The 26,416-nt window shown below is 49.1% G+C and overlaps 12 protein-coding genes across 12 annotated transcripts; 8 read left to right on the forward strand and 4 right to left on the reverse strand.

Moving 5' to 3' along the window:
• Positions 1-312: 312 nt before the first annotated feature.
• On the forward strand, positions 313-856 carry N7515_005248 (DASH complex subunit DAD2; the record flags this gene model as incomplete). Its single annotated transcript, XM_056665992.1, has 3 exons — positions 313-547; positions 601-660; positions 723-856. 3 exons carry the CDS (start codon positions 313-315, stop codon positions 854-856), a joined length of 429 nt encoding a protein of 142 aa, XP_056519588.1.
• A 1,467-nt stretch (positions 857-2,323) lies between these two features.
• On the forward strand, positions 2,324-2,713 carry N7515_005249 (uncharacterized protein; the record flags this gene model as incomplete). Its single annotated transcript, XM_056665993.1, has 1 exon — positions 2,324-2,713. The coding sequence occupies one exon, from the start codon at positions 2,324-2,326 to the stop codon at positions 2,711-2,713; it is 390 nt and encodes a 129-aa protein (XP_056519589.1).
• Positions 2,714-3,387: 674 nt separating this feature from the next.
• N7515_005250 (cytochrome P450) lies at positions 3,388-5,125 on the reverse strand (the record flags this gene model as incomplete). The annotated part of the gene is made up of 4 exons (XM_056665994.1): positions 3,388-3,695; positions 3,756-3,874; positions 3,943-4,700; positions 4,757-5,125. 4 exons carry the CDS (start codon positions 5,123-5,125, stop codon positions 3,388-3,390), a joined length of 1,554 nt encoding a protein of 517 aa, XP_056519590.1.
• Positions 5,126-7,161: 2,036 nt separating this feature from the next.
• Positions 7,162-9,498, forward strand: N7515_005251 (glycerol-3-phosphate dehydrogenase GUT2; the record flags this gene model as incomplete). The annotated part of the gene is made up of 4 exons (XM_056665995.1): positions 7,162-7,592; positions 7,712-7,971; positions 8,033-9,361; positions 9,419-9,498. The coding sequence occupies 4 exons, from the start codon at positions 7,162-7,164 to the stop codon at positions 9,496-9,498; spliced, it is 2,100 nt and encodes a 699-aa protein (XP_056519591.1).
• A 265-nt stretch (positions 9,499-9,763) lies between these two features.
• Positions 9,764-11,488, forward strand: N7515_005252 (uncharacterized protein; the record flags this gene model as incomplete). The annotated part of the gene is made up of 6 exons (XM_056665996.1): positions 9,764-9,998; positions 10,053-10,125; positions 10,181-10,874; positions 10,931-11,128; positions 11,193-11,336; positions 11,387-11,488. The coding sequence occupies 6 exons, from the start codon at positions 9,764-9,766 to the stop codon at positions 11,486-11,488; spliced, it is 1,446 nt and encodes a 481-aa protein (XP_056519592.1).
• A 2,113-nt stretch (positions 11,489-13,601) lies between these two features.
• On the reverse strand, positions 13,602-13,904 carry N7515_005253 (uncharacterized protein; the record flags this gene model as incomplete). Its single annotated transcript, XM_056665997.1, has 1 exon — positions 13,602-13,904. The coding sequence occupies one exon, from the start codon at positions 13,902-13,904 to the stop codon at positions 13,602-13,604; it is 303 nt and encodes a 100-aa protein (XP_056519593.1).
• Positions 13,905-16,631: 2,727 nt separating this feature from the next.
• Positions 16,632-17,508, forward strand: N7515_005254 (uncharacterized protein; the record flags this gene model as incomplete). The annotated part of the gene is made up of 4 exons (XM_056665998.1): positions 16,632-16,704; positions 16,757-16,796; positions 16,852-17,048; positions 17,108-17,508. 4 exons carry the CDS (start codon positions 16,632-16,634, stop codon positions 17,506-17,508), a joined length of 711 nt encoding a protein of 236 aa, XP_056519594.1.
• A 621-nt stretch (positions 17,509-18,129) lies between these two features.
• N7515_005255 (putative Golgi matrix protein) lies at positions 18,130-21,118 on the forward strand (the record flags this gene model as incomplete). Its single annotated transcript, XM_056665999.1, has 11 exons — positions 18,130-18,163; positions 18,221-18,324; positions 18,380-18,799; positions 18,855-19,570; positions 19,622-19,728; positions 19,786-19,973; positions 20,178-20,310; positions 20,380-20,484; positions 20,537-20,644; positions 20,696-20,826; positions 20,882-21,118. 11 exons carry the CDS (start codon positions 18,130-18,132, stop codon positions 21,116-21,118), a joined length of 2,283 nt encoding a protein of 760 aa, XP_056519595.1.
• A 366-nt stretch (positions 21,119-21,484) lies between these two features.
• aspD (septin aspD) lies at positions 21,485-22,819 on the reverse strand (the record flags this gene model as incomplete). The annotated part of the gene is made up of 6 exons (XM_056666000.1): positions 21,485-21,823; positions 21,884-22,097; positions 22,159-22,296; positions 22,351-22,432; positions 22,491-22,619; positions 22,681-22,819. 6 exons carry the CDS (start codon positions 22,817-22,819, stop codon positions 21,485-21,487), a joined length of 1,041 nt encoding a protein of 346 aa, XP_056519596.1.
• Positions 22,820-23,092: 273 nt separating this feature from the next.
• On the forward strand, positions 23,093-23,544 carry N7515_005257 (mitochondrial 54S ribosomal protein bL32m; the record flags this gene model as incomplete). Its single annotated transcript, XM_056666001.1, has 2 exons — positions 23,093-23,432; positions 23,507-23,544. 2 exons carry the CDS (start codon positions 23,093-23,095, stop codon positions 23,542-23,544), a joined length of 378 nt encoding a protein of 125 aa, XP_056519597.1.
• Positions 23,545-24,093: 549 nt separating this feature from the next.
• N7515_005258 (SKI complex subunit WD repeat protein SKI8) lies at positions 24,094-25,355 on the forward strand (the record flags this gene model as incomplete). The annotated part of the gene is made up of 7 exons (XM_056666002.1): positions 24,094-24,096; positions 24,151-24,187; positions 24,242-24,502; positions 24,564-24,730; positions 24,786-24,879; positions 24,933-25,119; positions 25,175-25,355. 7 exons carry the CDS (start codon positions 24,094-24,096, stop codon positions 25,353-25,355), a joined length of 930 nt encoding a protein of 309 aa, XP_056519598.1.
• Positions 25,356-25,494: 139 nt separating this feature from the next.
• N7515_005259 (kinetochore Spc25 family protein) lies at positions 25,495-26,327 on the reverse strand (the record flags this gene model as incomplete). Its single annotated transcript, XM_056666003.1, has 2 exons — positions 25,495-26,039; positions 26,096-26,327. The coding sequence occupies 2 exons, from the start codon at positions 26,325-26,327 to the stop codon at positions 25,495-25,497; spliced, it is 777 nt and encodes a 258-aa protein (XP_056519599.1).
• Positions 26,328-26,416: the final 89 nt, after the last annotated feature.

Genomic DNA, 26,416 nt, shown 5'->3' on the forward strand with positions numbered 1-26,416 from the left:
ATATTTGTCGATATTTGAGTCTCAGAATCCCACAAACCACCAGGGAAAAGTCTATGTGGTCCAAAGCCGAGAGAGTATCGGGTACGAAGAAAGAGAGAAGGTAAACAGCGTTGGATGGCCAAGGCCCTTGTTGATGTTTGTCTGCTTCGGGTTTAGCCGCGTCCAGTGTTTGGATGCTGACTCAGCCTCGACTTTGCCCGCGTCTAAGTTACAGGTCAATCTAGTTAACTACCCAACCTTAGTTACGCATAGTTACTTGACGCGCCTTGAAGAACGGTTCTCGTTTCTCCTTTCCTTCGCTCAAACTTTCCCATGGCATACTCATCACGACCAACCTCAATGCTTTCAGGCGCGCCTGGTGGCTCTTCTATGCGTCAGCCTAGTGGTTCGCAAGCCTCACAACAATCTTCGGCGCTGTCGGCCCGCATCGCAGCTAAAAAAGCCGAGCTCGAGAATCTGCGGCAACTACGTGATTTGAGTGGAACATTGGCGATGCAAATGCAAGCTTTGGAGAGTAAGATCTCCACTTTGAAAGATGGCACTGAAGGTTGCCCTACCCGTTCCCTTGACACGGGGCTCTTCGCTCACCGTTGACTATAGCTGTTGCATACGTGCTTTCCAATTGGGATAACGTTCTCAGGGCCATTACCCTCGCGTCGAGTAAGGGCAACTTCCATAGTGGGATGGATCGTTTCCTTAAGCTGATCTCTCCTGTGCAATAGAAAAAGCAAGCGGACTCCACGACCCGGCGACCGAGCCAAGCACCAAGAATGTGGAGAATGCGCGCAATCAACCTCGCCTGCCATCAACGCTGGTTCGCATTCCGGCCGAGCCACGTGAGAAGACTGGCGAGTGAAACAACCCATTGGCATATGTCTCACTCCTTGTCCAGCCACCCGGCCGAACATCTTTAGCAGCACATTTACAACATCTGTGGCTGGAGTACTCCGTACTATCGGTACTCTCCTTCATCTGCCCACCCCCGGGTATGCTCTCGAAGGTTTTGACCATACATGTGCATGCACCGGGACCTGGTCCCAGGATCTACGACTTGCTCCATCCCAGCATGATCTAGTATCAACAATGTTTTACCAAAGAAGAGAAGAGGATTTCCTCCGAGGTTCAAGGTTCCATCATGAGAGGGGCTGGTCATTAGTTGCAGATCTCTTTGAGGACTGGCGAATTATGGGAATCGACGAAACTTCAATTCGCGTGACTTGTTCTTCCCAAGGGCTGCGCATGCAATAAAGTTGGGTTATCTCGAAATGGCAGACGAATCAAAAGAGGGGATTGAAGATGCTTCAATTCCCTCAAACCTTAGTTCTCTTTGAAATTTATTAAAATACAGTATAATACTGAACTGGGAATAGGTTGGAAATCTGTGATTGGTGTGGTGGGATAGAGTGTACTTCAGTAACCTCACTAAGTCAAGTGGCATTCGGAAGTGGCAGAAGTCACCAAATCACAATCATCTATCTCCCTCTATATAGCGTCACAATCTGCGTAAGTCAATCTTTATTATTTTTTTTTGGTGGTTCTAATCAAGCATCATGAGACCGAAAATCTAAAGAAAATGGCGCTTTGATGTCGATCAAGAGGGTGAAAGTGAAGAAATGGAGGGAAATTGTGTCGATGATTACCATTTTCAGGTTCCTGCAGGAGGAAAAGACGCTAAAGTGTGGAAAGAGTAAGAAGTGTAGTAGTAGTGTACATTCAATCTACTTCCAAGTGGGGTACTGTTTCTCGGTTATCCACATAGAAAGTATACCAATTGTGGAGAGTCGCAACAAAGTATCTCAAGGTCCTCCTCTCTTCTACACTCTTTTCTTTTTTTCTCTTAAGCGCCCGAAGCACAATAAAAGCCTCTTTTATATATATATATATATATACATTCTCGGCTATTTCAGACCATCCCAAGCTAAAAACGTGGTCCCAGTTCAATTTGACCTTATCTTCGAACGTGCGCGATTATTTCCCCCACCCCGCAATTGGTACCTGGTCTGCCTTCTGCCTTTACCCCTTCTCTTCCTCTCATTTTCTTCTATTTAATCTCTCTTCTGCATTCTGTCCAGACATCTGCCCATTCCCGCCCATTCCATCGGTCGTGTGGCATGATCACTGTGTGACACTTCAACGATGAATAGTGGAGACTTATGATATCGAGCTCCCTCTACTTTATTTATTCTCTCTCTTCTCTCAAATTTCATTCAATCTCATACAATCACACAATTTCAAAGTCTCAACCTCGTTATAACCGCTGCCCTCACTTCCTCAAACCGGATCAGGTCAACATTGACCTCTCTATTCCACAAATTCATCAGCGATGTCGACCGAATGGTCCTTGGATTTCTGCCTAGTCTGTGACCGACAGACCTTAGGCACCCCATATTGCTCCCAAACATGTCGCCTAACGGAGCTGGACGTGACATCGGAAGATGGAATGTCCTCACGAAGGTCGAGTGAAGCATCTACGCACTGGCCTGAGACCACTCAAGCCCAAGCCCGAGCTGCCGAGCCAGTCAATGTTTCTGCTGGCACTCACGACTCCTCTCGAACCCTCTCTGCCTCCTCGTCTCAAACTTCGCTTTCTTCCCTGAAGAGTAATACATCCAACTCGTCGAATGTGGCCGATCGACTCCAGGATGAATTGCGTGACTACGCGAGCAGTTTTGATCAAGTCCGCGATCTGAAACGGCGCATGACGACCACTTAGTCTCGAACGGGACTTTGAACCCGATCACTGTGCCTCTCGGCTTGGGATCCGCCATCTGCATAATGGCCGGGGCACCCAAATGCATGCAGCCCTCATACTGCGTTTTGTGAAACGATAATTTGCATATTCTTGGATGGCATCAGGCGTCAATGCTGGAAAACATATATTTTCTCTTTTGTTTTGTCTTTCTACGTTTATGGATCAGCCCCACTCTATCTTTTCTTAACGAACCTATACCCCCTCAACTGTTATATATCATCATCGGAAGGAGTTGGATCCAAGGTGCTTCGTCTACATAGTTACCTACCAGATTGTCCATAATCAACCCTGTATTTTTGAATCATATCATTCCATTCAAATATTAGGTATCTGCCAATAATTCTATTGGCTAAGGCTCAAGTCTCGGAGTATGTCAGATCAATTTCCCAGGGATGAGGAGGAATGTGTCCGATGCTAACCATCCAATGGAAGAATGCAATGTGGATGGATAGCCGAAACGGCCAAGCTCTCGACCGCGCAAGAGTTGCATGGAAGTCAACAACCCGATATGCAAATGCAGACACAGGCGCCAATACCCAGGGCCATTTACCCCGACCGGATTTGGTGCCCTGCAGGATACGAGCCCCCCCCCTTTCTCGCCCAACTCGATACAAACTTGATTCACCCGGTATCATTTAGTGTGCAAGAGCCTTCGATAGAGCTTTCTCATTCTTCGGCACAAACCGAACCTTATATCTTTGAGGAATAGCCACCAGGCTCGTCGGATCTGAATTGCCGCGGAGAGGGTGGCAGTCTGTCTTATCATGTGGCTCGATACGGAAGCTGTTGAGCGTACGGATGAAGACGAGGTAGAGCTCGCGATTGGCGAGCAATGAACCCGCGCACATCCGGTAGCCCAGGCCGTAAGTGAAGAGCGGCGCGTCAGGCTGCTCGAGCCAGCGCTCGGGACGGAACTCATTCGGGTCAGTCCACACGTCCGGATCTACGTCTGTTAGATGTGGTCCTATCTATTGGAAGGTGTAGATGAAAGGCACTGGCTTACCCATGTTGCATGCCCAGGCATTCAAAAAGAAGACTGTGCCCTTGGGGATGACAACCCCCTCATAGGTAATATCCCTGATCGAGGTGCGCGGAAGTGCCAATCGCAGCACAGTGAAGTACCTATGAGTTACCCTGTCAGTTCATATTGTCGACAAACGCTGGCTGGCTACCCCGAAGCGAGAACATACCGAAGACACTCCTTCACCAGGGCTGCAACATAGGCACACTTCTGATCGTCCTCCGCAGAGCACATCGGCTCATCCTGTCCATACATCTCTTGGATAGCCTTGGCAGCCCGATCCTGGATATCAGGACGCTGAGCGAGCAATCCCAAACTCCACGCAACCAGAGTGGTGACCGTATCAAGCCCACCGGAAAGCATAGTCAAGCTAATGGATGTCAACTCCTCCTTATTCAGCTTAGCCTCTTTATCCAGAATGACATTGGCCTGGATACAAGGCTTGTGTGTTCCTTTGGCCATACGATCATCCAAGTCGCGATTGAGCGCACCGAGATACTTATCACGACGAATCCTCATCTCCGCGGCTTTCTGTGAGTTGGAGTTGAACGGGTTCAACCGCAGCAGAGGAATATAATCCTGCAGATTCCCAGTGGTGCTTCGGAACCTACTGATCTCTTCCTCCACCTCGGTGATTTCGTCGAACAAGTCCTCTTCCTGCGATGCAATTCGTACACCCCAGTTCAAAGTCAACGCTAGACTCAAACTCAGACGCTGGATCATGGGCATGGGGTCGACAGGTGTCTGCCCCTGGTTTCCGTAGGTATACAGCTCTTCCACAAAGGCCTTGGACTCGACGTCCAGGTGTGAGACATATGTGTCGACGGAGGGGCGGTTGAGGGCCGATGCAGCGCCCTTTCTGCGCCTCTTCAGGGATTCACTGTAGGGTGAAGTACCGATAGTCGTGCCAGCAGTATTGGAAACAATCTGAGCGACGTGGTGGTCAGTTACAGCCACAGGAGCAAGTCACAAGGTTATCCAACCTTATGGAAAGTATAAGTTTCGGGCCTGGAACTTAGGGCCTGTGCATTCTGACCGAAAAGCACCTTCGCCGATGCAGCCGAGTTCACAACAATGACGGGAATATTCCCCAGCTGGATCTGATACACAGCACCGTGGGTTTTCGACCAGATCCGATACTGCTCTGCAGCATTTGTGCGAATCTGTGCCAGGTTGCCAATCAACGGCAATCCCCGTGGGCCGCTAATACCCACTACCCGGACCGACGAACGAGTGAATTCATTGATAATGACATAGAGAACAGGGACGAGGATGACTGCTGCGGCTAGCGAGTGCCATGGGTACTTGATTGCGGCGCTTTGTAGTGATGATATGGCCGCCGCAATAGCCATGATGGACAGGTAATGAACGAGGGTATGCTTTCTATCTAGTAGACTAGCTGAACATTATGAATATAACCCCATCAGGGCCCAGGGAATATATAAGTGAACAGTATCAGCTACCAGGTCAAGGTACCAGTGCTCGCATGGAACATTTCCGCAGAGGCTAGGCCGGTATCTGGTCCTAGGAGGTTAAGTTTCTGCCCCGCATTACCCCAGGTTTCACCAGGCCCTGCTTCTTTTTCGTCAGCCATGGCCATCTGTCCAGCCGAGGGCATTCCGCACCATGGAATTGTTCCGCTCACACAATGATAGTCAGGTGATTTATTCACTAGTCCGTGGTTTTATCTCTCCGGTTGAAAAGTAGAAAACTGTCAGGAAGAAGCCGATGTTAAGGACCAGACGGTTCAAATTGTATGGGCAAAGCTGATAATACCTGCTGCTCGCCTGCGCAAAAACGGTTCTGATATATTGCTAAGAAGTTAAGCTAATGCAAGATTTTACCTCGCTCTTTTTTTGCAATCGTATGGAAAGGAAAGAAACAAAAGACATCAGATATAAGAAAAAGAAGAGGTTATTCTATCTGCAACACCCCTATTCCTCCCTTTCTGGACAAGTAGAGAATTTCAGTGCAGACTATTCGGAAAACAGATGTCTGGAATAGTATCTTTATTTAGGTTGTGTCTCTCTACCGTCCATGTGGTGCCATTATACTCCGTAAACCTTTCACTTGTAAACTCCTAATAGTTAACTAGTTCTTATAGTTTATCAGAAGGGTCGAGACCACACCATTGTTGACAAAGGGGCTAGTGAAGATCATATCCACTTGCGCAGGGACTCCCTTTGCTTCTCAAAAAAAAACCTTCTAGAACAAGAATAGAAGAGCCTTACTTACGATCCGTTTGCAATCCATAGATGAGAACGTTTGAAACTGGAAAGGAATATTTCGACCTGAAATCAATTGGCAACGGACATCATCGGTGATGACATTCCTGACCAAAACCGGAATCCAACTCCCTAGGCTTGGAAAGAGTGGGGCCCAGCACCAGCATAAGGAAGACCACTACGGAGTAACATGTGCACAGAGCATGGGGGGAGGATAGTATTGATCAATTCCATTTGCAAGTGGAGCCGATCCAAACAAAGGTGCGCCTACTGGGGTGTGTTTCTGGGGGGACCCTGGGCTGACTAGGGCGATATGGCAGGCTGCGACTGCGAGTGGCCTGTACACAGCGTAATTCATAAGCTTGAAGCTCTCAATCAGGTGGCCGCGAAGAGATTGATCAAGTCCAGACCCCTTTTTTAGATTGATCTGCAGTCATTGGAGATCAAGAACCAGAATCGAAAATGAGTTCAAGGGGATGCAGCATCGGCATCCCGAGACATTTGGATCATGTGTGAGCAGGGGTAGTACTCCGTATACTCCGTACATAAGATCCCTTTCCTCTCATCTCCATTGAAGGGAAAATTGATTGAAATTCCAAGGAAATTTCTTCGCGTCATGTGTCGGAAGTAAGACCCGGAATTTCCCAGCCGAGCCAATGATTGGTGGGATAAAAAAGAATAAAAGAAGTGGCGTAACAAACTCCACTGCCAAGCTGACTCCAATCGTGAGCTGTCCTGATGACGCAGAGCTCGGATGTACTCGTGACACCCCTGTATCCGTAATGGAAGGTATAGCGATCAAGTATCTGGTACCTATCCTGAATTTTCATCGCAAATCTTGCCTTTCTGGAGATCTACAGTAGTTAGAGATTGTATTGTGCCAGGGAATTGGATGCTTTCATTGTAAGAAAAAGGAAAGGGAAAAAAAGAAAAAAAAAGGGAAAAGAAACCCTTATAGCTGGTAATCGGTCTTCCCGCCTTCCGCCTCCCTTCAATCCCTCCCTCTCTCCTCACTCTTCTCTTATCCTCTCCAATTCTCTCCTCAACTAAATCCTCTTGATCTATACTTTATTACCCTCATTTGGCATATATTCTTATTTGAAAGAACTGCACATTACATCAATTGATAACATAAAGCACCGTGATTTCGGAAGTCGCAGATAATGGCCGCTCGATACTCGCGCAAGCTCTTGAGACCTCTCCTCTACACATCTGCGGCAGCCGCAGCAGGAGCAGGTGTTCTTTACATTTCTTACCGTCCGCGCAATATTCCCGGTCTCGAGGGCCCTGCTGTTCCTCCCCCAGGGTACCGCGAAGGCAAGCTCGTCCCACCAAGTTTCCCTGCAATCAAGTCGCGTCTCCAACAGATTGAGGACCTCAAGCGCAGTAACGAGGAGGAAGAATATGATCTGCTGGTTATCGGTGGTGGCGCAACTGGATCCGGTATCGCATTAGATGCGGCCACTCGAGGCCTCAAAGTCGCTGTGGTTGAGAGAGACGATTTCAGTTCGGGTACCAGCAGTAAGAGTACCAAGTTGGTACACGGTGGTGTTCGTTACCTTGAGAAGGCTGTCTGGGAATTGGACTACAACCAGTTAGTTTCGCCTTTCCTTTCCGTCCTGTTCTTTTTTTCCCTCTTTTCGTCGCCAGGAAATTTTGGGGTTCTCAAAATGACATCATCGATGTGCATTGACGCTGACGATCGTATCGCAGATATGCATTGGTCAAGGAGGCACTCAGAGAGCGCAAGTACTTTTTGAATACAGCTCCTCACCTGTCATCATGGCTGCCAATTATGGTGCCTGTTCAGAAATGGTGGCAGGCTCCCTATTTCTGGGCTGGTACAAAGGCCTATGATTTCTTGGCAGGTTCCGAGGGCATTGAGACCTCGTACTTCTTGACCAAGAGTAAGGCCATTGATGCCTTCCCCATGCTGAAGCGTGACAATATCATTGGAGCAATGGTGTACTACGGTAAGTACTGAATTGCCGACTCCTCTCGCGAAGAAAAAGTTCTCAGCTAATTTCTTACAAGACGGTGCACACAACGATTCCCGCATGAACGTATCCCTTGCTATGACCGCCGCGCTTTACGGAACCACCGTTGTGAATCACTTAGAAGTCACTGGACTGAACAAGGATGCGAACGGCAAGCTGTGCGGTGCACGCGCCAAGGACGTCATCCTTGAGAAGGACGGTAACGTTGCCAAGGAGTTTAACATTCGCGCCAAGGGTATCATCAACGCCACTGGCCCCTTCTCTGATTCCATCCGCAAGATGGATGAACCCGATGTCAAGGAGATTGTGGCTCCAAGTGCTGGTGTCCACGTCATCTTGCCCGGCTACTTCAGCCCCTCAAACATGGGTCTGATCGACCCTTCGACTTCGGATGGACGTGTCATCTTCTTCCTGCCATGGCAGGGTAACACCATCGCTGGTACCACCGACCAGCCTTGTGAGATTGAGGCTCAGCCCCAGCCCACCGAGAAGGACATCAACTGGATTCTATCGGAGATTCGTGGCTATATCGCCCCCGATATCACTGTGGACCGAAGCGATGTCCTTGCTGCCTGGTCTGGTATCCGTCCATTGGTGCGCGACCCCAAGGTGAAGAACTCGGAGGCGTTGGTCCGCAACCACCTGGTGACTGTCTCCGCCTCTGGACTGTTGACTTGCGCCGGTGGTAAGTGGACCACTTACCGCCAGATGGCCGAGGAGGCAGTTGATGAGGCGATCAAGGTGTTCGGGCTCAAGACCCGCGAGCTGACCGCCGTTCCCGACATCAGTGGTGTCGGTGGTAGTGGTCTGGTGGCTGACGGTGCCGTGCTCGATGGTAGCTGCCAGACCCACCAGGTCCGCCTCATTGGTGCTCACGGTTTCTCCAAGACCCTCTTCATCAACCTCATCCAACACTTCGGTCTCGAGACTGATGTGGCCAAGCACCTCACCGAGTCATACGGTGACCGCGCATGGCAGGTTGCCGCCCTATCCTCCCCTACCAGCGAACGGTTCCCCGTACGCGGCTGCCGCATCTCCCCCATGTATCCCTTCATTGACGGCGAGGTTCGCTATGCCGTTCGTCACGAATATGCTCAGACCGCCGTCGATGTGATTGCCCGCCGCACCCGTTTGGCTTTCCTGAATGCCGAGGCCGCCCTTGAATCTCTCCCCGGTGTCATTGACTTGATGGGTGAGGAATTGGAGTGGACCAACGCCCGCAAGGATCTGGAGTGGAAGGATTCCCTGACTTATCTTTCGTCCATGGGTTTGCCCAAGAGCTTCATGGGTCTATCGCGAGCCGACGTCCAGAACGGTCGCGTCAAGCAAGTGGACGACAGCGAGCGTGCAACTTTCTCCCGAAACGGTATGTTTTGAACCTCGTTTTTCTCGCCCAATAAAGTATAGTGCTGACCAACCCTAGAACCTCCTGCGGACATGATTGAAAGTGACGTTCGTGCTACCGCTTCCGTTGCTGTTGCTGAGGCAGTTGCAGCCAAATAGATGTGGTATAACTATATAGACTGGTCTTGTACAAATAGAAGCGTTCCTTAATTGTTATCGTTCATTTTCCAGGTTAGCTTTTGTTGGCAATTTCTTTTTCACTGATCACGAGAAGGACTCGGCAAAACCCCCGAGTCTTACGATCGAGACTTCTTGAATAACACCTATTTTGCCTACGCAGCAGGTGCCACCCCGAACTTGCCGACTGTAGTCTCAAAACTTCCCAAACTTCCCGCAATGCATCCTGCCACTAATTACAGACACCATGACGCCAGATCGGGTTGATGTTGATTCTCCATCAGGCTCTGAAAAGCTCCAGCTGGGTCTGCAAGGTTCAGATCGCACAAAGTCGGAGTCAGTGAAGGAACAAGATCCCTTTGGAGATGAGAGCCAGGCTGGTGTGAAGTACAAGACCATGGCATGGTGGTGCGTATTGCTCTTTTCCAACCCATTTGAAAGTAGAGAGAAGCTCATTCATTTTGACAGGCAAGCCGGCCTGAGTAAGTCCATAGGCAGCCTAGGTGGATGAGTTCATTTACACTGACCCCGGTCAGTCATGATCGCAGAGACGATCTCGCTGGGGATTCTCGCACTGCCCAAAGCGCTTGCGACCTTAGGCCTCGTTCCGTACGCATCATCTCTCTCCCCGGTTGGAGGTCAAAAGCTAACCTGCCTTGACCAGTGGAATCTTGACCATCCTCGGTGTCGGGATCATCTCGACGTATACAGGATATACCATCGGCCGGTTCAAATGTCGACATGTGCAAGTTCATAGCATGGCCGATGCTGGTGATCTGCTGTTTGGAAAGATTGGACGGCACACACTGGACGTGGCCCAGCTTATCTTTTTTTTGTTGGTGATGGGTAGCCATGTCCTCACTTTCTCGATCATGATGAACGTCCTCACAGACCATTCCTCCTGCACCATTATATTCTCGGTTGTCGGGTTACTCGCCTCATTCATGTTGACTCTCCCACGGCGGCTCGAAAAGCTGTCTCACATCTCCTGGGTCAGCTTCGTCAGTATTGTTGGAGCGGTGCTGACTAGTATGATTGGAGTGGCTCTGGTGAAGCAAAACCCAGTCCCCGTCTCGGCATTTTCGTCGCCGCCCGAAGTCCATGATGCGTGCCTTGCTGTTGCAAATATCATCTTCGCGTACGCTGGCCATGTTGCATTCTTTACTCTCTTCTCCGAGCTCCGGGATCTGAAGGATTTCCCCAAGGCTCTGGCGCTTCTGCAGGTGAGCGAAATGGTTTTATATACGGTGGCAGCTATCGTCATTTATGCATATATCGGACCAACTGTCGACTCGCCTGCTCTCAATTCTACGGGGCAATTGTTCCGCAAAATCTCCTATGCGATTGCGATGCCCACGGTACGTACCTTTTCTTGTGCATGTTTTCCGATGACGAGCTGACGTCCGCTGGTTAGATTGTGATTGGAGGTGTGGTGAATGCCCATGTCGCTGTTAAATTCATATACGTTCGCATCCTTCGCGGCACTAACTCGATGCATAGCCAGTCATTTGTGGCGCGGTTGATATGGGCTATGGTATGTGGAGCGCTTTGGATCTTGTCGTGGATCATCGCCGAGGGGATTCCAGTCTTCAACGATGTGCTAGGACTCGCGGTTCGTTCAACCTATCTGACCTATCCCCAACTTGGAGCGAGTACTAATCTTGCTCCTCTACCAGAGCTCCCTATTTGCTAGTTGGTTTTCTGTCGGTCTGCCTGGGCTCTTTTGGCTATATTTGAATCGGAGTTGTTGGTTCCTGACCTGGCGGCAAAAGACTCTTTTTTGCATCAATGTCTTGCTGGTTTTTGTCGGATTCCTCATTGTGAGTTATGATCTGCTGCGAATTGATGACGCTCTGACTTACATCACTAGTGCATTGTCGGATTGTATTCGTCGATTCGCTCGATTTACCGTAACCTTCGTGAGGGTGTGGGAGGAGGCAGCTTCTCATGTGCCGATAACTCGGTATCCTAAGACGATCCTTCAACTGAGACGGGGGCTTTCATTCGAGGGGATGGAAATTGGGCATTGCACCTGGAACTATTATTAGGGCGTTTCTCGGTATGGGTATATGAAACACAGAGAACAGTCTCCGGCGTACAATTGTGTCTGCACTTTATATGAATCAATTGAGTTATCCTGGAGTCCACTTTCAAGGCGACAACCAATGTAGAGAGACCAGAGTCGGGAGCTACTATTCCTTCGGCCGGCAGAGTATGCCAGGGCTGTATGTTCTTTTGTCTTTTGTTCCTGTGCTATCTCTCTGACATAGTTACGCGGAGGTATATTTGTCTATGTTCCAATTACGTGTGCATCTTCGGTGCGTTTAGCCTCGCCAGAGCGACAACCCCTCTCAAACGTCTTAAGCAAGCCTCACTGGAGGCTCGACAGAGGATTACCCTCTGAGCAACGGAAATAGTGGTCTACCTACTAATGTTGTCGAAGAAGAATGAAGATTTGACCGAGGACTATCGCATTCACAGTAATAGCGCGGAAGTATCCACCGAAGGAACCATGGATAGACTTGAGGTTAAGCTTCTAAGGGACTTGAAACACTAACTTAAACTTATCAAACTTTATCTTAAAATGCCGCTTATCGTAAGAGAAGAAAGGCAGAAGCCTATTAGTATCTCCTCAATAACTTCTAAGCCTTATCCCGTCCGCTTCTCCGCATATTTGCGAATTGTCTCTCCCTAGTTTCTTCCCTTCAATATTTCGTGCTTCTTATTCTCTTCCTTCTGGGGGACTTGTCACATGATCTCTATTATCATGAAAGCAGCCGGATGAGAATACTAAAAGCGGCGCCCTACTCAACGCTCGCTACATTCGCATAGTTAATACTCCTCTGTAAATACTCCTCTGGCATTAACTAAAATGGGGTTTGGTCGCATTACCACGTCCAGATATCCTTTATAGAGCAATTTAACGCTTCGAAGTTTTCTGTGGTATTCAACGTGACGATTCGTGGTAAAACATGCGCGATGAAGGCCTGATTTGTGGGTTGATAGAGAAGAGAATCCTGGCTTTGACATCGGACAACAGGGCTTTTCGCAGTGGCACACTTATATCAAAGTTGACATTATGGCAAGGATACCTCGGCGAAATCTAGCCGGGAATACCCTGGGAGCCTCTTGTTTGGTTACCCTGTTGTCCATCCATCTGTTGCTTACTCGGCTGTCGTAAGGAGAACATACATGGTCGTCAGCCGCCGGATCTACGACTCTATCCTTGTATAACTAGTTTTGCACTATATAAATTTGATAGCTGCAGTTCTCTCTCAACGATTAATCTTAAAATCTCGAAGGACATGGGTGGAACCCTACAGGCTGCTCTACCTAGAATTACCGGTTTAACAGGAGAATAACCTTGAAGACTTTGATAAATAGAAGATTGAATCGGTGTCCAAGGTAGCCATTTTCGGCAACCAGTTTACGGTGAATTAGTGCTGCGGTGTAGTGTAGAAGCCCGACGCATGTATTGTGTCCCAACTAAGGGCAGGGATCAGGGCCAACTGTCCCTGTGCATAAAAAGCCACATAAAAAAGGGTGAAACAGAGAACGGCATGGCGTACATGCATACCGTCGTCACACCGGGTGTCGTATAACCGGGAGAAGGGCGTGACCACGATCACCGCGATTGTGATTTGCTGGAGTTATCGTATATCCAACGTCTCTGGACTCAAGTCGATCCCAACAATACCAAATCAGATTCCGAGCCTCTTTTCTTTTATCCCATGATGAAATGCAAAAATATTGGGCATCGTGTGGACCCCACCAGGGAAGAAACAAGTAGAGAGCAGTGCCCCAGCGGCGATCTGATTTCTGGATTTGGATCTAGATATGTCCGGTTTCCATGCTGGGGCTGTGTCTGCAATACCAGATGCCAGGGCCATGCAAGTAGAGCAAGTATATTGGTATTGATGGAACGAGCTCATCATTGCATGAGATTGGGCGCGTCTGAACCGACACCAATCTGGGCTTGTACCGCACAAGTGCAGAGGCAAGCCCTGCGGAGCTCCAGCGAGGAGTTGGGAACCCCCTCTGACCGGGTATATATCTGTACCAATGAACAAGCAACGCAATCGTAGCTACTTGGTGACACCGTCGCAATTGGTGGTCGCTTGATAGTTGTTCCAAAAGCGAGCCACGGCGCTTTGGGCGACAGGAGAGCCGCGGTATCGCGAGGCGAGAAAATAATTGAAGAGGGCAAACTCGTCTGGGCTCAACACGTAGTTATCTGGCTGTGCCTGAATCCGATTCCAAAGTTCGGTGATGGCAGCCTCCAGGACTGCAGCGCTTTCGGTGTTACCGGGGCCGTCCTCGCCATCCCGAGCGTGTTCTAAAGCCAGGCGAATTTCCGCCCAGCTTCTGGATAGTGGAGGATTAGGCATCTTGTTGAAGATGAAGGGTCTTCAGGCGATGTGCAGAAGGAAATAGATGCCTTGGTTTTTGGTGGGGGAAAATTTGGAAGGAATGAGAAGATGTGCGCCGCAAGGGCTCAACAAAAAGCGATGGCAAGGATATAGGCCTAATAAGTAACAGAAGAAGCGAGACTGTGCAGGAGACCGGAAAATCTGAATCTATTATTTTTCCCCCAGTAATTAAATGAAAAGCCGAAGTGGAGCAACGGGAAAGGGAGGGAGGAGGGGGCAGGTGGACACTGGGCCAGTGGTCCGAATCCTATGCTCATAAGTGTTACATGCGGTAGAAGGCGAAGATGGGTTTAGTTGACCCATAGGCTGGTGGATGAGGTTCAGGAACAGGAACAGGTCGGGGAGTTCACCTTCGTGCGAGATGGTGGTCGGGTAATCGACATGATAGTTTAAGAGGTATGTCTTTCACCTTAAGACAAAGAAGGCCTTGAAAAGGACAGCACATACCCCGTTGGGAAGGGCAAGAAATGCATAATAATAAAGCCAAGGGGATGGTGGGGTGTGTAGTTTGCATGGGCCACCAGGGCCAGGGAGTTATGCCCTTGGCGTAACGGTCTTCTCCAATTTTCTTTTAATGACATGCTCCGACTAGGGTCGAGCTAAACAGATGGTGGATATCGCTGTGGAAGGTGATTCGCCACTATGGTTCAAGAGCCAGGCAGGGTCGCTTAAAGCTGTAGACCGGAGAAGGACCAATTGTGACTGGTAGAAGGAGCGATGTGAATGGAGAGCGTCCGGTGTATCAGTTGAGTGGGACCAGCGGTCGTTTGAGGCTCGTTGGACTGGGTATTTCCGAAAAGATTCCAATCATTGCCGAGATATAAACACTGCGCTAGCGTCGTTCCCAGATTTCCCACCTCATGATTCATGTATCCCGCATATTCCAAGGTTCCGATTGGCGAGTTCTCTGGGTGATCTCGCCTTTGGGCTATTTCAAAACGGAATATCGTGGATGTATACTCGCTTCCGAGAGGATACCATACTTCTTCCGGTCACCGTTGATCTCCAGGGTTGTTCGCCCGAAACCAAAGGTGCTGTTGTGTAGGAATATCGTTGCCGGATAACTTTCCTGTCGTATTCACTTGGATCCAGAGCTCGTATTCGGGTCCTTTTCCTTTTGTTTCCAGCTCTTTCTTGCACTTGTTTGCCCCTTTCGACAGAGGCGACCACATCACACGAGACGTTTCATGTATTCTGTTGGCGAGGACAGATGCCAATTGCTTTTCTCTTTCAAGATGAAGTTGGAGTGCATTGGGCCCTCAGCAATCATTTCTAAGGAAGGATATTGAAGTTCAGAAGTTGAAGCAAAAGAAAAAGCAAATTGGGATTTGTGTCTGCCGGCCCAACTCTAAATGTTCCCCGGAGTTTCCCCTCTTCCCCTTCAACTTCATTTCAACTACATCTTTCCATTATACTACCTGGGGGCCTACCAATACCATCTTCTATGAATGCTTCCCCAATGGTAAATGGGAGTCTCAAAACTACCATCTCACATCCCATCTGACTGGGTATGTTCCACGGGTTCTGAAGCAGGATGCGTCGACCTGACTTGGTATATCCAGACAGAACGCCAGGTCTGTCTGACTATGACACCGTCTGCGATGAAGTAACTTAGCATTGCTATCACTACCTCCGGGCCAAGGGATCAGATGACGAGGGCTTACCCAGCCCATATCTCACTGTGCCTGAGCAGTCTTTTAGCTTTGAACAGTCATTGACTAATTGGCTTTTATGTGAGATACACGACAGGTTGTTGATGCACCATGACATTATTACTCCAAGGGTCTTCAATCTTGATCAGGACATTTGGTCTTACCACTTTGCCCTGACATTTTCTGCGATCTTAACTACAAGATGGGAAAGGTCAAGTCCCCCGCGGGCACTGCGCGGATACATCACAAGAGACATCATAATTCACAAACTGAGGTTTAGATTAGAAGAGGGAATATAGGTAATGCCAGTGAGGTATCTCGTTTAGATTCCATTCACTTAATGCGCCTCTACAGTCTCCAATTGGCACTGTATTCTTCTCTAGGGACATGTCTTTGGATCTGGTGGAATAGAATGGGACTGGTGACTTAGTTGTACTAATTGCAATCCCCTATGTGGCATTTGGTTTGCTCTACTTGTAATTGAATATGGCCGAGTCAATGCTGTTGTATCAGCGCTGAAAGCTCAGCAGCACCGTCGGCATCAGCGTTCTTCTATCGCGCGAAGGGATTCATTGAAGCCCAGACAGTACCTATTGGCAATAACTTCGCTCGCTCTATGCAGACCACAAGCGGCTCGTTACTGCGTTTATGACTTAAGCTAATTTAAGGGAAGAAGATCTTGTGAAAAGGAGTTTGTACATCACTCTTCCTGGTTGCTGCACTCCAGCTTTTCTCCAGATATAACCACAATACTGTTGCCTGGTGCAGGCGGTTGCACATGATATCGAGATAAAAAGACATGCTGAATCGATTAAGCCAAAAATCAGCACAACTTTTTTCCAAAGTCTGATTTCGACCTCTCGAGGGCAGGACTCGCCCTTGAAGCCCTGGAGATCTATACTGCTGACTAAGCATCACCCCGATAACTAAAGAATCTAAAGAATTCCCCCACCATCTTCAACTTTGACCTGCGCCAATCACGAATTGTTCCCCGATCTACTCAGTGCGCTAAAAGAGAAAAGGTTCGGTCGTCATGGTTTTCTATTTCACATCCAACGTCGTTGAACCATCCGCCTTCATTTATGTCGGCAAGGACAAATTCGAAAGTATGCCATCCACTGAGCAACCTGGGGAACGAAGTTTTAACGAGGATTTTAGACGAGGATCTCATAAAATATGGATTGGACAGTGATGTCTGGTAGGTTGAGGTTGTTTGATGCAGAGTTTGCCGAATTTGGTGACTGATATTCGAGCGCAACAGGGTTAGTCTTTCCTTCTTCAGCTTGCGACGCCAATCGCCCTAATGCTTCTATACGCTCACAGTTCCACGTCGATAATTTGTCAAGTGCACACGTCTATGTACGTCTTCGCGACGGCGAAACATGGGACAACATCCCCCAGCCGCTTCTGGAGGACTGCGCCCAGCTCACGAAAGCGAACTCCATCGAAGGTCAGTGCTCGACATGAACACTAGCACCTCAACCTCGGTCATTATTGACTTCGATTTAGGAAATAAGAAGGATAACATCACCATTATCTACACGCCGTGGTCAAACCTGAAGAAAGATGGATCGATGGCTGCCGGCCAAGTCACATTTCATAATCACAAGCTGGTCCGCAAAGTCTATGTTAAGCAGCGTGAGAATCCAATTGTCAACCGGCTAAACAAGACCCGGGTCGAGAAATACCCTGATCTCCGTGCTGAGAAGGAGGAGTACACCATGAAAAAGCAACGCAGTGAACGCAAGCTTCGGGATGAACAGCGGTCGAAGGAAAAGAAGAAGCAGCAAGAGTATGAACAGCTCAAGTGGCAGAAGGCTCATGCCTATGATGATATGTTCACCGAGGAGAATATGGAGGTCAGCAACAACCAGGACCGTGATGAGAATTTCCTCGACGACTTCATGTGATGGACACTACAGTCTTCTCTGACAGAAGACGATCTTTCCTCTGTGTTGAATGGCCCGCGAAATTATACCCTCTACATACTGCATACACCAAGTGAGAATCTTTGATATGACTATGAAGTACGGAGCAGATCCATTCGCTGCCAGTCATTGAGCCTTGTCATGTCTTTTTAGGTCATACACCATGATGTATTGTCGAAGCTACAGCGATCGATGGCCCTCTGAATAAAAAGCCTCCCACATATTGACAGAAAAATATATTTCCCGATCAACATACACAGTAGTTACTACGTGTATACTTTGGCGCAATCCCTTGGCAACTATGGCCGCAGGCTTGCTGGAGTACCCACGAGCACCGAAAAAAGGAGGATACGGTAAGCACATTACGTAGCTCTGGGAGATAAGTTAGACATGGCTGTCAGTAATTATAACAAATTGTATATGGGGAATTGTAAGAGAACATAACTTCCTAGAGGCGAATGAGATTGAGAGATTAATCATCGAGGCATAGCCGCCGCATAGGGCGGAAAGGGCGCTAGCCGTGTTGACAGCTTACCCTGAAACATTTGGCACTTACCAACTCCGCTCCCCCCCCCCAACGGACTTCTCAAACACCATACAGCCATGACCGAGGGAAATCCACCGTCTGCGGCCCCGAGTAAGCGCATGTCTCTCTGGATTGAGTGAATTGAGATCCACTGACCCCACCCCAAAGGCGCAAAGTCCAAGAAGAACAAGAAGAAGGCCGCAAAAGTCAAGAGTGAATCCAAGACCGATGAGCACCCAGAAGATGCGCCAGCAGATCTCGATGACCTCGTTGTATGCAGTGAACTCCTTCCCGACTGCAAATACAGCTTTGCTGAGACCCTTCTAGAACGAGCCCCATGATACCAATGCGAACCTCACACAAGAACCACAACCCAACGGCACTGGACCTAAACCAATAGATGATAGTCTCGCAGACCAGTCTGCCAATACCGAGGACCCCGTTACCACCACCGACGCTCCCTCAGGCACCGATGCTCTGACTAACCCCGCCTCCGATGGCACTGAGCCAAAGGATCGATTCGATGCACTCGTTCGAGATCGCGACTCCTTACGCGCCGAAGTGGCCGATATGCGGAAATCATTGGAAGAGATACAGTCCAAACACACTGCGGATATGGAGGCCCTGCAGCATAAATTGGACGACTCCGAGAGCAAAAAGGAGCAAGCAGAAACGCAGTTCCAAAAGCTCCTGGAAAGAGTCAACACCATCAAGTCGCAACTAGGGGAGCGGCTCAAGGAGGATGCTGTGCGTTGATACTAGGTTACTAGTCGAATCTTGTTGGCTAATTTTTGCTCTTTAGGAGGAATTGGCCCTCGCGCGATCGCAGATCGAAGACCTCGAAGACGAGAACAATAACTTGAAGGACCAGCTCGACTCAAAGTCTACCCAGCTGTTAGAGCTGTCAAGTGACTCCGCCGAAAAGGATAAAGAGCTGTCCACTCTCCGGGACCGGACGAACCTATCCCAACAAAATTGGTTGAAGGAGAAGGAGGAATTGCTCGAGCAGGAGTCATACCTCCAATCAGAGTTCGAACAAGCCAAGGAGGCTATGCACAATTGGGAGGTTCTTGCCATGGAGGAGCGATCTATCCGGGAAAATTTGAACGAAAAAGTTGGCGACTTGGAGGAGCAGCTCAGTAGCCTGAGAGATGCCTACGAACGAGCCACCGATGAACGTGACACTCAACGATCCACGGTTGACGGCCTACAACGAGCTCTACAGGAGATTCAGCTGGCACGAAAGCAAGAGCTACGGGAACTTGTTGAGAGTTCTGATGCTCAGCTCGAGGACCTTAGACGTTCTCTGCGGGAGGCACAGAAGCAGGCCGCAGATGCGGAAAATGGTCTTCGAAGTGCCCAGGAAGAGATCGAGCGAGTCCGGCCATTCGAGAAAGAAGTCAAGGAGAAGAATCTTCTCATTGGAAAACTGCGACATGAGGCAGTCACGCTGAATGATCATTTGACTAAAGCCCTACGCTTCCTCAAGAAAGGGAAGCCGGAGGACAATGTTGACAGGTAAGTTTTAGTTCATTCGAGCGTCCTCGCTTGCATGCTAAATCCTTACAGACATATCGTCACCAATCATCTGCTGCACTTCCTTGCTTTAGACCGCTCTGATCCTAAGAAATTCCAAATATTGCAACTTATCGCTGCACTATTAGGCTGGAATGATGGTGAGACTGTACCAGAAACGAAGACATTGCCCGAACACATCTAATTATTGGAAACAGAGCAACGCGAACAAGCAGGTCTTGCTCGCCCAGGAACCTCGAGTATGCCTGGGAAATTGCGTATCCCAGGCATCCCTCTCCGGACTCCGAGCACGCCAAACCTGGCGACGGAGTTCATGGACAACGGCGCCTCCAGCAAAGAGACGCTCGCCGAATTATGGTCCAATTTCTTGGAACAAGAGGCAGAGGTGGGTAGTACGAATCCATCGCGGCGAGGAAGTCACCAGGGGCCTCCAAAGTCATAGAGTACAGAAATGTATAAAGCAGCAAAGCCATAGATCTTGGATATTGATACTTTCATACTTTGATATTTTGATGTCAACTCCGCGATCTATGGCCATACAGACTACAGTAGTAGGTTCACCGCCTTTTATAATTCTGCCTCATTGTAGCGGCCATTTGGGCCGCATCGGATCGACATTTCGTTCCTTTGTATGCCTCATTTCACCTCCTATCTCCGTACATTCTCAGCGTCCTCCAGGCCACTTCTTCGTGGCATCCACTCTTTTACAATGGCACCTGCTGGTACGAAATATACCTTTGAGGGCAGGATATAGCCAATGCAAACAAGAACTTACCGTCTCTTTCCTATAGCTTTCCGACCAATCGTGATCTCCGGGCCCAGCGGGACTGGAAAGAGTACTCTACTCAAGCGACTGTTTGAAGAGTACCCTGATACATTTGGCTTTTCTATCTCGGGTCAGTGACGATCAACATGGGAGGAAACGGCGTTACTCATACTGCCCTACAGAAACCACGCGATCCCCTCGCCCTGGAGAGCAGGATGGCCGTGAATATAACTTCGTCACCAAAGAGGCATTCCTTGATCTAGTGGCCAAGAATGGGTTTATTGAACATGGTTAGTCACTCGCAGCCCAGGAACCTATATGTCCCTTAACTCATTGAGCAGCTCAATTCGGGGGCAACTTCTACGGCACATCGGTACAGGCTGTCAAGAACATCGCCGAAAAGAAGCGAATTTGCATCCTGGACATTGAAATGGAAGGAGTCAAGCAGGTTAAGCGGACGGATCTCCAAGCGGTAAGATGTTTTCGGTAGTTCAGGTGAGAGAGAATCTTTACTAATGCTTTCATAGCGATTCTTGTTCCTCGCGCCCCCTTCGCTAGAGGTACTGGAGCAGCGTCTTCGTGGACGTGGCACTGAGACTGAAGAATCCCTGCAGAAAAGACTGGCCCAAGCTCGGAATGAGCTGGAGTACGCTAAGCAGCCCGGTGCTCATGACAAGATTGTTGTCAATGATGACCTGGAGAAGGCCTATATTGAGCTGCGGGATTGGGTTGTCGATGGCGGCAAATTCGGCGCTACACAATAGTACACCGCATCTCATAATGAAGTGATTTAGTGGACACAATCCCGTTGCTAGCTCTTTAAGAATAGATGTCTGTCTCGTCAGGTTAATTAAGAAAACTAAGTACATGGAAAGCACCAGAGTTGACACGAGCGCTGGAGTGCCAACTCCCCTTTTTCCCTTGGCATTAGGAGCTCAATGGTTTTCCCGAAAAGAAATAAGATGGGATGTAGGATACAGACACACTAGAACAAACGAAAAAGAAGAAGGTGCAAAAAAAGGGGATATCTGCAAGGGCCTGCTGGCGTCAAAAGTGGACAGTAAGTTTTGGAGAAGGGCCGTCGCGCAACCGTCACAGCGCTCACGTCAGACATGAAAGATTTACCGGTTTTAGTATCCGTTCATGGCTGCGCGCTGCGAGTTGCGGCTCAGCTCCCGATCTGCGGAGGGACTGATGGGCCGGCTGCCACCGGAGTGGCCACCAGCAGCGCTGCTCTCCTTCAGAGCAAGCAGCTGCTTGGCACGGAAGGTCTCGTAGTGGATCTGGCTGGTAGTCTCCACCAGATCCTGGAGGTGGGTGCGGGTCAGGAAATTGCGCAGGTAGACGAATTCACAGTGGTTCTCATCCTCGACGTTGATGACACCCCAACGGTTCTGACGGCCGCGGACTTGCTTGCCGTTGACAACGATAGTCTTCTCGCTGCCGACAACGGAGAAAGGAATGATGTCCTGTGACCAAATGTCAATATCAAATTATAATGACTTATATCCCGGCTCGGGGAAGCATACCTTGATTTGAGCATTGATAGCACGCTCCTCGTCGTCGAGCTCATCATTATCGTAAGGGTACATCTTCAGATTGTGGAAGGCGAATTCCTCCTTGATGCGCTCCTTGAAAGCCTGGCGTTCTTCTAGAGTGAGAGAGTCGGATTTAGCGATAACGGGGACAACGTTGACGACATCGGACAGCTTCTTCAGAACAACGATATCGATGGGCTTGAGGCTATGCAGAGTTGGCGGGTCAGTCCAAAAGAGCTTCAAGGAGCTAGGTAGAATGAACTCACGCATGGCCGGAAGGCTGGATGAAGAACAAGCAGCAGTGAATGCGCGTGTCTTGGATGTAACGCTCACGTTGAGCAGTGAGTTCCTTGCGGAGGTACGCCGAATGTTGATCCTTGATGTACTTGACAATGGGGTCCCAGCTGATCATAATTAGCAAGGTCCGGGCCAATCTAGCTTGAGAGAGCTCAAATTACCATCGGTCATTGTTGACCTGATCACCGTAACCAGGTGTGTCGACAATGTTCAAGCGGAGACGCACGCCATTCTCCTCGATAACTAGTCATTAGTCAGTTACCTCCGCTTCGAAAATCCAGTGTCAAACATAGAAGCGTACTGTGCGATTCAGTCTTGATTTCGGTGGTGGAGCGAACGGGCTCAGAGGGGGTCAAACGGCCCTTGGAGTCAATCAGGTGGGATGCGAAGATGGTGTTAATCAGAGTCGATTTTCCGAGGCCAGTCTGGCCTAACGCGCGATGGAGAGAATTAGTTGAGGATTTTCCGGCAAATCATTGCTTAACACATACCGACACACATGACGTTGAACTGGAAGCCACGCTTCAACAGCTTGCGCTCAATCTGCGAAGTAATGCTGTCGAAACCGACATGGCTATGGGGGAAAACAGTAGGCTGTTCAGCCGAGGAAGCGGTAGTAGCGGCGGCCATTGTGGATGGAGAGAGAAAATATGAAGCTGAGAATTAAACGAAAGAAGTCAAGAGCCCGCCAGAAGCCAGAAGAGAAAGAGAAGTATGTTGAAGCTAAGAGCACCCCTTATTATCGTCGCTCTTCCCCTACGAAACTCAGGGGTGGGCTATACCTGATTCGGACTAGCGTCTCTCCGCGAGAAAACTACGATCTTGTGCTTTTGCTTCAAATGTCCCTGGCATAGCTCTCATCCCACCACATCGCTTTTTCAACGCCCCCGACTCTCTTTCACCATGGCATTGCGTCTGCTTCCGTTCGCTCCCGCGAATATGTCCCGCTCACGCCTCTCCGAATCCCTCCAATTTCCCCGTCTCGCTCGGTTCCTCCCGATCACACCCATCGCAACTAGCGGCTTCCTACAACCCGTCTCGATCTCTCTCAATATTCCATCCATCCTCTCCGATCTCTGGGACTCAGTCCTGCGCGCTGTCCCTAAGAAAAAGACCTCCCATATGAAGAAGCGTCATCGACAAATGGCCGGCAAGGCCCTCAAAGACGTGAAGAGCCTCAATAGATGTCCAGGCTGCGGTCAGATCAAGCGTGCTCATCTTCTGTGCCCCCACTGTGTCAAAGGTAAGATCTAAGTCTAACGATCTGCGAGATATCTCTGTCAATTGGTGATCGCAGTAAAGCTGACTACCTGACAGACATCAAGGACTCGTGGAGGACCCTGGACATGGCATGAGAGAACACTGCGAGATATAAACGTTTGCTCTAGGGACCGGGATCAGCCTGCTTGAGATCCCAATCTCAAGCGCCCAAAGAGATTGTATTTCTAAAATTGGTTGTGGATATATGCTGCATGGCAATTGGCGTATGGATTTTGCGGGGGGGGATTGATTTCAATATGACTTTACAGGAATCTGACCTACTAGCTTGAATTTGAGATATTTCTGTTCAATTGATTGGAAGTATCTGAATTCCAATGCTTCCATTGATACCCGAGAGATGGACAAGTTCGGGATTCAGATCTAGAAAAGTACGCAGTAAAACATGGAGTCGATAATCTACTGCTATGTAAGCGTATTGTGTAGCCCTGGAGTTAGCTTCAGCTTCTTATCGACTCAATGAAACAAACAAAGAAAATGAAACAAATGAAACAAATAGTCAAAGCACGATAAGACAGAAGATTGCGATCAAGGCGGTAGCTCGTGCCCAACGTCATTTCTGCAGCTCTGCTCCACGAATTTAGATCTCGACACAGCTGTGACAGGGCACAGTAAATATTCTCCAAATGGTAAGATCTGAACCAGAACATAATCAAGCCCATCGCTAAAACATCTCTATACAGTCGAAGCAATACATCCCCTGGGTCAATGCGGAAAATGGTAGGCAGTTCCCCGCGTGATGGGTTAGTGACTCCGCTGATATGTATGTTGCAGCGCACATTTCCGATATTTACTCGCTGGCTGTGACAGACAAGCAGCTTTTATCTGTCTCAGGTGGCTCGGCCATCAAAGTGCATTCTCTTACAGATACCGGGTTCCCACTGGTGCAGTGCATTGATGATGCCCACAGTAATGGATGTCACCATATCGTGACCGATGCGGCGGGCTCTCGTGCAGTCAGCGCTGGGTTTGATGGAAGTTTGAAAACTTGGTCTTGCCATGATGGTCATTGGGTTGCAGATGAAAAAGTGACTGGTAAGTGCTGCCCCTCTACGATAGCCCAGCACAAGGTCCAATTGTGTTAATAAGAGCACAGCGGACCTTAAGCATGCCTCGGCGTGGGCTATAGCTCTTTCTTGTGATGGCCAGTATCTTGCTGGTGTCACGGAACAAGGACGCATCAAAGTATGGGATTTGGCTGCGGATGGCAATTTGATTCGAGACCACGACACCAAAGGCAGCTTCGGCGTTACCATTGACTTGGTGAGACCCTAGTTGGACTCTGCCTTCTCAGGCCTCTGCTAACACGAGGACATAGTCTTCGGATGGCCGAATGATTGCGACTGGCCATCAAAACGGCCGCATTTACGTTTTCTCCACCGAAACGGGCCGCATGCCGTATAGCCTCCAAGGTAAGAAACGCCAACCGAAGCCGTGCAGAGACGCGAGTCCTAACCAATTGTAGGCTTGGTGGAACCGGTACGCGCCGTGGCTTTTTCTCCTGGAAGCAAGCTTCTCGCAGCAGCTGGAGATTCCAAGGTGATCTCGTTGTATAACTGCTCGTCTGGTAACCGAATTGCCTATCTCGCGGGGCACACCGGATGGATCACGTCTCTTTCCTGGAGCAGCACAGGAGAATATCTTCTCAGCGGGTGAGTAACTAATCAGAATCCACATATCGATACACGGTCAGCTGACAGTTACAAGTTCGTTCGATGGCAAAATCAAGGTCTGGTCTATGGAGACAAAAACTTGCGTTGCTACAATCCCGGAGATAGAGAAGGTTGTGTGGTCTGCCAAATGGCTCCCCAAGATCGGAAGGGCAGAGGGATTTGTGCTCGGTGGTGCAAACTGCAGCATCGACTTTTACCGCGAGGCTAGCGCTTGATGGAGGAACCGGACAGACAGCAATTTTGTTGCCACTGTGTCGTGACGATTGCAATGAAACCCAAAGAAATGTATTACTGAATATGCACAAGAATCATGAATTCATATGGAACCAATAACAAAAAGGCTCCCTTTTCACCTCAATTCATTGCTTCAACAAATAATTTACGCATCCGCTTCAGGAATGCTCCAAAATCTCGATCATCGTTGACGAGATCCACCACATGCTCCAAAGCATCCCGGTCAACCTTGGGCCGCGTGTGAAAAACCTCGTAGTCACGGCTAGCAGTGCCCAATTCAAACCATGCCTCGGCCTCCCAGTCTTTTTCCAGTAGATGGCTGTAGACAAACTTCAACCGGTCCTCACGGCCCGCACCTTCAATCCGAATACAAAGATAATCTTGCCAAAACTCCAACTCGGGGAAATTGAGACGAGATTGTGCATCCAGATGCTGTGCGTGGGACTTCTGTGCTTCCACCTTCTGATTGATAGCCTTCTGAGTTTCGGCGATCTGCTGCTTTAGACGATCACGTTTGGCGAGGCGGGAATCGCGTTCTAGGGTGATAGATGAGATAGCCGTGTGCATCTCAGCAGCTTCTGCCGCTTCTTTTTGGAGGGTTTGCTCATGAGTTTGGGCCTTCAGATTAAGGATCTCGATATCGCGCTGGCGCATGCGCTGGTCCTCTGTCAGGCAGTGTTAGCAGCCATAGTCGTGCAATTAGGCAGGGACCGTGCCATACCTTCATATTCAGCCATGTTTATGTGAAACTGATTCCGTTCCTCCAGGACTTGTTTGCGCCCACGCTCAATAAACGCGTCAAACTTGGCTGTGAATTGGGCCATGCTATTGCGTAGATCCTCAAATCCAAAGTTGATGCTGGGGAGCGAATCTGCCATTGACGGGGCATCAGCTGAGGCGATAGGAGGTCGCATACCGCTGGTAGATAGTGATGGTTCGAATGAAGAAGTCATGGTGTCTCAATATCAAGTTGTGGTGAGTCGATGAATGGTTTAGTTGAGGGTTGACGCGGGACAATGGGTTGTTTTGGGTTGCGGCGCAA

This window comes from Penicillium bovifimosum (assembly GCF_028826915.1).
Source record: "Penicillium bovifimosum strain IBT 22155 chromosome Unknown utg000005l_segment0_segment0, whole genome shotgun sequence".
In the NCBI taxonomy this organism is placed as follows: domain Eukaryota; kingdom Fungi; phylum Ascomycota; class Eurotiomycetes; order Eurotiales; family Aspergillaceae; genus Penicillium; species Penicillium bovifimosum.